General features: G+C 33.8%; 1 protein-coding gene across 2 annotated transcripts; it reads right to left on the bottom strand.

The window, feature by feature from the left end:
* Positions 1–4,445: 4,445 nt before the first annotated feature.
* LOC109209116 (putative MO25-like protein At5g47540) lies at positions 4,446–9,329 on the bottom strand. Of its 2 annotated transcripts, none has more exons than XM_019372297.1 (11): positions 8,551–9,329; positions 7,828–7,989; positions 7,531–7,649; positions 7,131–7,205; positions 6,781–6,874; positions 6,071–6,130; positions 5,882–5,950; positions 5,576–5,674; positions 5,115–5,159; positions 4,919–5,021; positions 4,446–4,844 (listed from the first exon to the last, which is right to left on the bottom strand). In XM_019372297.1, the coding sequence occupies exons 1-11, from the start codon at positions 8,815–8,817 to the stop codon at positions 4,660–4,662; spliced, it is 1,278 nt and encodes a 425-aa protein (XP_019227842.1). In that variant the 5' UTR covers positions 8,818–9,329; the 3' UTR covers positions 4,446–4,659. The 2 variants fall into 2 exon arrangements, with proteins under 2 accessions (XP_019227842.1, XP_019227843.1); XM_019372298.1 differs by having other exon boundaries at positions 4,446–4,826; positions 8,551–9,327.
* Positions 9,330–10,998: the final 1,669 nt, after the last annotated feature.

Below are 10,998 nucleotides of genomic sequence, written 5' to 3'. Positions count from 1 at the left end.
ATCGATAAGCCGATTCGAACGCACACCCCTGCACTCAACAAGAGAAAAATGATAAGATACTCTCAGGAAAAAGGTTACGAATAAATAAAGAGTTAAAAGTCAATCTATATTGTATTATAAGCAACTGGAGCTGAAAAGACGAAAAGTACTTCAAGTAAAACGTAATGGCAACTCCAGAAGAAAAACACAAAGGGAGGAGCCTTGGAAGTAAACTATGTTGAACGGGGAAGCAAAAATTTAGCTACAGGAAGGACGTTTAGACAGGTTGAGGACTAGAATTAGGGATATAATAGACATGTGTGATTGCTGCAGATGGAGTAGTTTAACACCTTAATTGATCTAGTTCAAGCAGCTAGGTGCTTCCCCAGAGAATCTTCAAAATGTTAAAAGTTTTTTTGAGTTGTAGAATTGTAGTAAGTAACCTTTACCTAACATGGGTTGTTATCAGTGGCGAAGCTAGAAATATTTTTAAGGGTGTTCAAACTTGAAAGAAGTAGAAAAAAAATTCCGACAAAGGGTGTTCAATATATGCTTTATATATCTAAAATCAATATTTTACTTATATACACAGTGTAATTTTTCGGCGAAACCACCCTTTGCTAAAGGTGGCTTCGCCCATGGTTGTTATCTCTTTTCTTTTACATCTTTGGTGCTAACCTACATGCTATATAACTCTACATTCAAAATTAGCTTCTTTATTTATAACTGTTTGATTTCATCATGTATGTAATAGTAGTAGAGCAAGTATGGCTGTGAAATGGAAATAGCTCGGCGGTAAATATCATTCCTAAGCTGTTAGAAAAGAATGTGTCACCTGCATATATTAGATGTTAACTAGAGAATCCTTATGCTGGAAAAGGAACTTGTGATATAGGGTATTAAAAGGCTATGACTTTGTACTTATCAAAATTGGGAATCAACATATAAACTACAGATACAAATTTAAGCTAAAATAGTAGACATTTGGTTTCACCCCTAGAGATATCAAGCTAAAATTAGACAAACCAAGAAGAAGAGTACAGGAAAACAACAACGACCCAGTAAAATCCCACAAAAAGTAGGGTCTGGGGAGTTTTGTGGGGTCTGGGGAGGATAGTGTGTACGTTGAACTTACCCCTTCCCGATAGGGCAGAGAGTTTGTTCCCAATAGACCCTCGGCAATGAGACAAACCAAGAAGAAGAGTACAGGAAAACAACAACAACGAAGAAGAGTACAGGAAAAATGAAATGAGAAATCCGAAAAGCTAGCAACAATCAACCTTACCATAAAAGAAAAAACAACAAGAGAGAGAGAGAGAGAGAGTGAGTTATTTGCCATATTTCTTTCTCAAACGATCCTTGACAAAGTCATTCCTAGCCTTAGTCCGAGCTTGTTGAGGGGCTATATTCTTATAAGAATAGTGTACCCCAAAAGCAAAGAGAGCACCACCACCAACAAAGCACGCCATTGTTGCACAAAACTTGGCAGGGGATGAGGGGTAGCAGAATACCATCTCGGGTTCGGTGATGTTGTTCAAAAATGGTAACACTAATCTATATGAGTTTATACAAAGAATCACACGAAATATCAGAGAACAAAGGGCAATCTTGAATAATGGATTCGACTTTAAGAATTGAACAGAGGAACCTCTGATAGTGATAAAATGCTCACAAGACGGAGATCTGGGAGAACAAGTGACGATTCTTCTTCTGTGTCGGATCATCATGAGCACCCGGGTTTTTTGGGCTTTTCGGGTAGGCCCGACAACCCAAAGTTGGTCTGGATCATAGAGGCATAGCCCAGATCAGACAAGCGCAGCCCATTTCGTACAACTGCTATTCTGTTCTTTTCTTGAGTTTTTTTCCGGGGAGTGCGGAGTTCGAATAATTCATTCTTGGAAAAATGACACTTATAGCCACTGTAAAAATATATATATATATATATATATATATATATATATATATATATATATATATATATATATATATAAAATTTATATATCTTTTGTATATGTACATTCTATATATTATATACAATAATTATACACTTTTTCGGCTACCAGATGTAAATAGTTTCTGATGCAGGGAAAAAGTGATAATACCCCAATATTCTTGTAAAAATTGCACGAACCTGTAGCCGCTTTGTCTTTCTGTTTGCACCCGTACCCACTTTTTAAAAAATTTCAGCTTCCCTTTCTCCTCCCCTTCTCCTCTTCTTCTTCTTCTTCTTCTTCTTCAATACCACAGTTCTTGCTCTTCACTGTAGTTAGTGTTTGAGATAAGCCTTTACAAATAGAATATGAGATTGGAACTTGCTAGTTTCATGCTTTGCGGTAACTGAAGAAGATAGATTTTCTGGATTTAGCTTTGCACGATATGTAATCGTCAGATTTTCATTGACCATTCTAACAAATTTTAACGGAAAATAATATGTAGCTACTTAAACATGATATTTCAAGACTATCCGCCAAAAATTGCTAGATATTTTCATGTAATTCCTTTGACGAATGTACAAGAAACAGTACAAGAAACAAAGACAAAAACTTCAGCTCTAGAGCTGAAGTTTCCTAGTTACAACATAGAAACTTCAGCTCTAGAGCTGAAGTTTTTATTTTATAACTGGCAAACTTCAGCTGTAGAGCTGAAGTTTTCCGGTTACAAAGACAAAAACTTCAGCTCTAGAGCTGAAGTTTTCCAGTACAAAAGAAAAACTTCAGCTCTAGAGCTTAAGTTTTTATTTTATTACTGGAAAACTTAAGCTCTAGAGCTTAAGTTTTTATTTTATAACTGGAAAACTTAAGCTGGAAAACTGCTTAAGTTTTTATTTTATAACTGGAAAACTTAAGCTCTAGAGCTTAAGTTTTTATTTTATAACTGGAAAACTTAAGGTCTAGAGCTTAAGTTTTTCGGTTACAAAGACAAAAACTTCAGCTGAAGTTTTCCAGTACAAAAGAAAAACTTCAGCCCCGTGGGCTGAAGTTATGTGAAAAAGCGGGTACGCTTGCAATTTTTTTTGCAAAGCGGGCACAAGTTAAATGTGGCACAAAAAACGGGTATAGATGCAAATGCCCCAATATTCTTTGACTAAAAGTTACGAAAATTCTTTGCATGGATTCATTTTTTTTAATGTTTTAAAAGGCGGGGGCGTGAGGCGAGGCGTAAGCCCTGAGACATGGGGCGTAAGTCCCACAGATCTTTAAATTTTATTAATTTCGAGAATTTTAAGATAGTATAAAATAAAAAATAATATAAAAATTATATCAAAATCACAAAATTATAACAAATAATCTATTTAAAAATTTATAAATTATAATTTGATTATGAATAATACGAAAAGTATGACATATATCATAATATGCAAATTAGTTGCAACGTCGTTACAACTCAAACATCAAAAGTAATGTATTCGATATGAAATCTTATATGTATCTCTTAAGGAGTAATAAATCTTGAAAGAATTTCAACATTATAATTTGATATTTCACTTAAAATACTCCTTTTATTAATATGCTTTCTATTTGAAAGAGAATTTATATAAAAACATAATTCACAATTTAAATACGATTCTCTAGCATCATTTATTTTTAAGTTTCAACAAGTTAATAAACTGACACATAATTCATCATACAATATTATGATAACTAATTATTTGTAAATAGTTACTAGCTAATATTGAGATATTAAATTAATAAGTACTGTATCTTGTAAACGTGAAAAAAATAATATTTAGAAAAAAATTATAAAAAAATTATGGACTATTATATAGTAAAGACATAACAAAAGTTAATAAATAAATAATTTTGAAATAAAAAATTTATTTAAAATTTACTATCATAGCAGTCTTAGTGGATAACGTGCAATAATTTTTATTTTAATTATGACATAAAATACTCTCAACTTAATGATTTATGATTAAGAAAAAAGTAATTTTGAACAGTCAATGATTTGTTAAGAAAATTTGAGGATTTACAAGGTTAGTTACATGCAAATTGCATAAAGTTCTATTAGGCGAGTCCAGTACTCTGGACGTTGGGCGTTCCGGGGCGTAAGCCCCGATGGCCGAGGCATAAGTCTCACGGAACTAAGCCCCACACATAAGCCCAGTGGCGTTTTACGAATGCTCCGCCCCTGAGCGAGTCCCGGGCGTGTCTCAATTCTGCCTTTTAAAAAAAAGAATTTTTTTCTGCTTTCAGTGGTATTGAAACCTTCATAGAGTTGCAACCTTGGTAGCTTTAATTTCTTCATTATCTTTTTTCCCCCAACATTTTCGGTGAATAGACATAGTAACAGTGTCCCTTTTTGATCCCCTTATTCAATTTTTTTATGGTTATAAATTGTGAAAACCTCAATTTTTGCCAGAAATGGCCTTACAAGTTATAACCTCATGGTGGTTACAAGTTATATAAAGTTGTTAGCAGACATTAACAAATTTGAAAAATTATGTTTCTACATCATATACGCACGTCCTTCTCAACCAATTCTCTGCTCTTTCAAATAATCTGAACAGAGATATATACCACTCTACTGCAATTAGTATTCGTTGATCAGCAGCATATCAGAGAAAACAGAAAAAAAATATTTTTTTGTATGATTCGTAAAACAATGACCCATATACTAAAGCATTTACGGTTGTTGGTCTCCTTCCAAGTTTATACTATTCTTCAACATAGTTTTTGGAAATTACATAAGTTGTCTTATGCGCGCAGTCGGTGTCTTATATAGTTCTCCTGAAGCAGTAGGTGTAGGGGGGAACTTATGCAGTTCTCCTGAGAAAAGAGGTCCTATCGCTTCAAGTTGTGCAATTTCTTTCACAACTTGAGCTTTATCAGCCTCGAATTGTTCATCTTCTGCAAACAAACAAAACTCTGTAATTATATATACCATTCTGCAACATATATGATATCATCCAAGATATTGGTTGGTGAAGCAAATTCACTACCTTTATCAATCCTGAAACTTGCAAAGAAGCGCAAAAGCTTGCTTCTGTTGGCCACGAGTATGTTGACAATGTCAGAAGGTTTATTTCTATTGGCAACAAAAAGCTGTCACCAAAATATAAAGACAAGCACAAAGAAGTGAATAGGAGTCACACATGAGCGCTAGGTAAGTTAATAATCAAATGCATGAAGTGTAACCTTAAACACGTGGAACGCATCTAGCTGAATGTTCTTGCTAGACTCCTGAAACATGGAAAAGCCCACCAACAAAGTTAAAGAAGAGTAAGTGAGTAAATATAACAACAACGTCAAGCAAATGCGTCAAATCAATGTAATGAAAAAGTTACACTTGCCACTTGCAAAAAATCTTCCAAACGGACATGAACTAGTCAAATGAAGAGTTAATCTCATGATAGAAACCTATAACAAATACATCTTTTGTATGACGTATGTCAGCTACATTTTATGAGAATGATTTGCTTTCGTCACAGGGAAGTGTACTCCGTTATATCAGTTTTAATCTTCTAAAACATGAATCAAATGATCAAAGAAAGTTATTCCATCATTATCTCTATTGTTACCCAGAGAATTCGTATGATGTTGCGACTATTCAGAGGGAAAATAACTACAACTTGTGGCACGTCGGTATAATGACGTACCCTCAAAAGATTCATCAAAATCCTTAAATTATCCTTTGAGCTAACATAGCGTGTCATCACAGGAGAATTTGAGCGATCAAGCAAAATATCTCCCAAAAGCTGAAAAAATAGATAAAGTGTGTGTTAGGCAAGTGATTTATTTATAAGCATATTAAAACCTTTACCCTGATAAAATATAGCAGCACAATTACTTAATGGGTACAAAGTAAAAAGAAAATCATTGAAACTCCAGCTGAACCAACATCAGATCAAAATTGATTGTTTTAAAACGAGAATACAACTAAAAAGTCTTAATATCTATTTTACCTTGATAGCTTGTCTTCTGGTAATGTAGTTTGCTGATTCCAAAAGCTTTGCATTAAACTCGGTAAAGAACTATAACAAAAAAAATGGATAACATGTTACACTAGTATGTTGTAGGATGAAGTTGGCACTAATGAAGGTGAGAAACATAAACAAAACCATACAAGTGGAAAACTGAGGATCATAACATACCCAGTCATAATTTTCAAAGAGAAATTCGGCAATTGTGGACTTATGCCTGGTTATAAGCTCCTGCAGCAAGTTGCAAAAGAAAACAAAGATTCAAATTTGAGTAACAGTACGGATATTCAGTGGTTGACGGCAATACTTCATTGCTAACAGAAATAAACAGTACCAAAAATTTTGCTATAATAAAACTGGTGAAATAAGACGCCAAGATAGTCTTTTTTGTATTCAGCCAATGTTTAAGTCTATTTTACTTTCAAGAAAGTATGTGAATCCTCCATAAAATATAAAGCTATCTCATCTAATACTTAACTTGTGAGAGGGAAGAAATTAATTATTTTAATAATTCTCTTCAAGATGCCACAACTCCAAGTCAAATATTTTTCACAAAGGCCGAACGCACGGAGATTCATTTATTATGCTCCATTATCATGTTGATCATTGTTACCTCGTCAAGAAATCTAAGAAGTTAGGAACACTGGAGCTTTTTTGTGTTTATATATACGAAAAATTAACACTTTGAAAGATGTAGCTATTTCAAAATATTCATATAACTTCATCATAAATTAAAACATAGGGAGTATAATATTCTTAGCAGATCATGCACCAACGTTTAGCATCAGGTAGACCTGTAGGAAAGTGCACTACAATAGGACCAAATATCATAAAAAAAATAGAGATTAATGGAACATGTTGAAAGAGAGAAAAATAATAACCTTAAAGGTCGCTGTAGCATCTGCAGCGACATCAAATTCTGGGATTTGCATGTAGTCAAAGAACCTTTTCATATGCTCCGACCTCAACACATATCTGCAAATATTTTGACAAATTATGGGAAACTACCCATATACACTGATAAAACAAACAATATAAAATCAATCAGAGAATAATAGCACAGATTAAAAGAAAAGAAAGAAGTGCAAGTTGTTGGAAACAAAAAGGAAAGAACCACAAGTATTCATTGGAAAGTAACAAGGAATCTTGGAGTAATTAAAGATACGAAACAAAGCTAGTGATCAGAACAACTTTCAATTAAGATACTGGTAGTGTTTCCAAAGCTACTAACCTTGCAACAACTTGATGTCGAATACACTCCCTCAACATTGCTCCATAATGCAAAGCAAGACCAGGATCGTCATACCTATAACAACTGCAGTTAGAAGAAGAGTTTCCTTCTCCGTATTCAACTTCTTTCCCTAACATGTACCATGATTGAATAAGCTTAACTATAAACATCTAGATGATTCTCATAGATATACTAGGGTGACAAATAAAACCTTCCGTAAGGGAGACCATACACTAACTAAAGGTACTAAGTAGATATATATAATATATTTAAAATGTATTACTTTCGATAAATCGATCGTGCTTCAGTTAAAGATCAAAAGGAAGAGAGGCTTATTTAGATAAACAAAATCCGAACAAACTTGGAAAAGAAAAAGGAGAAACAATTAGGATTAGCTTACCCAGATACCAAATGATCCATAAGGTCCGGGTTGGCTTCCAAGTAATCAGAAGCAATCAAACGTGAATTAACTGGTTGCCTTTGCAAATTCGCAACAATACGCGTGGCATCTTTACGGGCCTAAGCAAAGAGTTATCATTTCCGTGACATGTCCCAGCAAGAGAACAAAGTAAAACGTCCTTTAACTAAAAACAATGGATAGCAGAAAGCCTAGAGTGTCTTAAAAAAGGGAGCCAATTATAGAGAAGTAAAATCTTGAAGCTTAGCTCGTAACAGTATTAATTGTAAACGTACTCACCTCCAAGTTCAATTTAGGAAGACAAAGAATGATGAGACGCAGTGCATTATCTCGAAGAAGTTCCTGAGTCAGTTGCGCACAGGCTTCAACAGCAGGTTCACATTCATTACTTCCATACAAGATTGATTTCATCTCATGTAAAAGAGAATCCAATTCTTGCATCTGAAAAACAAGTATTATGTATTATCAGAGATACAAAAATCTAAATTTTATGAAATAGCATGCAGTTGAAGGTTCTAATAACACAACCCATGTATACCTCTAACAAAGATTTAAATAGACGAACTAGTTCCCCCACTAAAAAGAAAACACAAACGAAAACTTTTACAATATTAGACATAATTCATATGAGACAAACTAGTTTACTGAAAGGTTGTTAGAAATTAACTTTAATATTGTTCTATTTCACAAACCCAAGATTATCTCCAATCAATCTACTCTAGTAATATTCATATAGCGTTATAATACTTGTAGGCATGGTGCCTTTGGATTTTGCATTCGATTTTCAAATTCTTTTTAAAAATTAAACATATTAAGAGGTCCCCACAAAATTATTTGTATTCTCATGACGGTGATGTCTGACCAACTCGGGCACACCTCTACCAACCAAACAAGCATGCAGGCCACAAACAAATTGCAATTCCCCATGACTTAACCAAATAAGAATTCTACAGGGAAAAAGTAAATGCATTTTAGAAGCAAAGGCACGTAACTTTCACGTACCTTATCAAAACGCTTAGGATCAACATTGTCTTCAAAAGAGTCAAGGGCGGCCAGTAGGAACGTCACCCGGCGAACAACATCAATAGGAGTCTTAGGCGGCTTAGTTTTGGATTTGAAGATGTATTTAACCCCGGTGGAACTTAATGCTTTAGTAAATAACTTCTTCAAATTATTTGAAGATCGTTTCACGGCCTTGTGGGATCCTTTTTCCCCTTTCTCTAATCCTGGGGTTTTATTGGCGGTGATTTGAGTCGCCAGCATCGGCATTATATTGTAATTTACAGGGCGGTAGAGATGATGGAGAATGGTTGATTTGAATGTGGAGATTCCACTTTTTTGCAAATTTGCAATGCCAAGGCCATTCACTCAAATCTAAAATATAATGTGCGAATAAAGAAGATTGCTTTTCCTAGTACGATTGGAATTTTTGGAAAATCGTCATCCAACAGGAAAAGGAAAAAGAAAAAGGATAAGTACTTATTTTGGAAAAGATACGAAAATCAGAATAACAAGAGAATTTGGGATTATGTGGGATTCCACATTCGACGTCAGCCACCGGAAAATTTCACCACCCTCCTCCTCCTCCTCCTCCGATAAACTTGTACTTCTGCATATATATGATACAAGTATATTCCTTTCTGCAACTTTTCTTTTTCTGTTTTTGCCTTTTTCTCTCTAATAAAATATTGCTATTTTTTCCCTTTTTTTTTGTGTTTTTTTTTCTCTCTCTAATAGAACATTGCTACTTTTTTCTACATGCCAATAAAATTAGTATACGTCAAAAATGAGATTCAATGTTCTCCGTTAAATTTGTTTTTTCTCTTTTTTTTGGGGTATTGCGCAGTTACTAGAAAATTACGATTCGGATTGTGGTATTTTAGCTTGTATATTGGGTGTTTATTTATACTAAATTATATTATACTAATCTAATATAATTAAGTAGTAAATTAAGGTAAAATTATTTATTAATTAATAAATAATTAAGTGTCAACATTAATGTATATAAGGTCACTTGTCAGTTGTCATGTAATCATCAAATTAGTATAAATATCACATGTGAGGTAATTTTTCGACTTTGAATGTCGTGGTAATACAAGATTTCTATTTTCTTAAGTATAAAAAGTTCAATATGCAATTTATGTTTCGGTTTGAATAATTTGTTAAAAACATATTCATTTATTTTTGTTGTAAATGTGTTACTAATAGTTTTTTTTTTTTTAAACTTTTGTTTAACCATCCGCATTTGACTAATCTGCATTCGAATTATGCAAGGCCTATTAAAGGGAAATTATTTTATGCTAGGAATTTCTCCTATGTTAAAGAGCTCGAACTCGAAATTTTTAATTAAAAGTTGAGGGATTCCATCCATTCCGCCATATTCCTAGATTATAAAATATCTATTGGTTACGATAAAAAGTAAAACGATTTGTTATCTTTTCACAAGTACTATTTTGCTCTTGATTAAATATCTTTTCACTTTTTTTTCTCTCTTTCCACTAGCACACATCTTTTTTTCTCTTTTCACTAGCACACATCTTTTGATTTACCATTATGGTTTACGAAAATCTTAGTTTTTAAGCTAATGACTATTTTCTCAGCTTCTATTTGTGATTAATTAGTATGATTACCTTGTTAGAGAATATTATTTTGGTTTCTCATTCTGTAATTTTATGGTAAAATTGACTCTACAAATATTAGTAGTAAATTTCTTTGATTTTGTACTTTACCCAAAAAGCTGAGGGTATGCTTTGGGAAACACATATCCAGATGAATGGTTATATAATGTTTCTGGTTTGGAATTCCTAAATGATTTTTGTTTAGTCTTATGATTGAAAAATCGAATTGAAAAACCATACCAGCCTTTACCATAGAGTTGATTAGGAAGACACGACACAGTGGTGGGGAGTCAGATCTGGCCAACCGTCTCACTCTGCTTTGAAGTGTTGCACGTAGGTAGTTTTTCATCAAGGAATTTGAATTTTACCATGGAGTTTGAAATTAATATTTTCAAAATTCAATCGAACTTCATTATAAAGATGGACCAAACAATTGCAACGTCTCTAAATGCACAATAGATTGTTTGTTCTGTTCTAACTGGGCAAGAATGCACAATAGATTCCATGGGAGAAGCCATAGTCATCTAATGGAATGATAAAAACTTTCTTCCATCTATTGCCTTGGTGCTTACTAAGCTTTTTAATCTTTCTCCATGCACTCCATTCTGTATACGGTCAAAATCGGGCCTACCCGATTTTACTATTTGATCGAGACAAGGGAGTTGTATCAGGGGTAGCCTCGTAATGAATTAGACCCGAGCTCGAAGACGAGGCATCGGATCTAAAGATCGAAGTGTCCGTTGGGACCAAGGCCAGTAACAATCGAGATTAAGTATGACTGACTTCGAGTAAAACGCAATAACAGAAAGGCGAGATACCTATAACCGGTCGA

This window comes from Nicotiana attenuata, unplaced genomic scaffold (genome assembly GCF_001879085.1).
Source record: "Nicotiana attenuata strain UT unplaced genomic scaffold, NIATTr2, whole genome shotgun sequence".
Taxonomy (NCBI): Eukaryota; Viridiplantae; Streptophyta; class Magnoliopsida; order Solanales; family Solanaceae; genus Nicotiana; species Nicotiana attenuata.
This window is presented reverse-complemented; position numbering and strand designations above follow the sequence as displayed.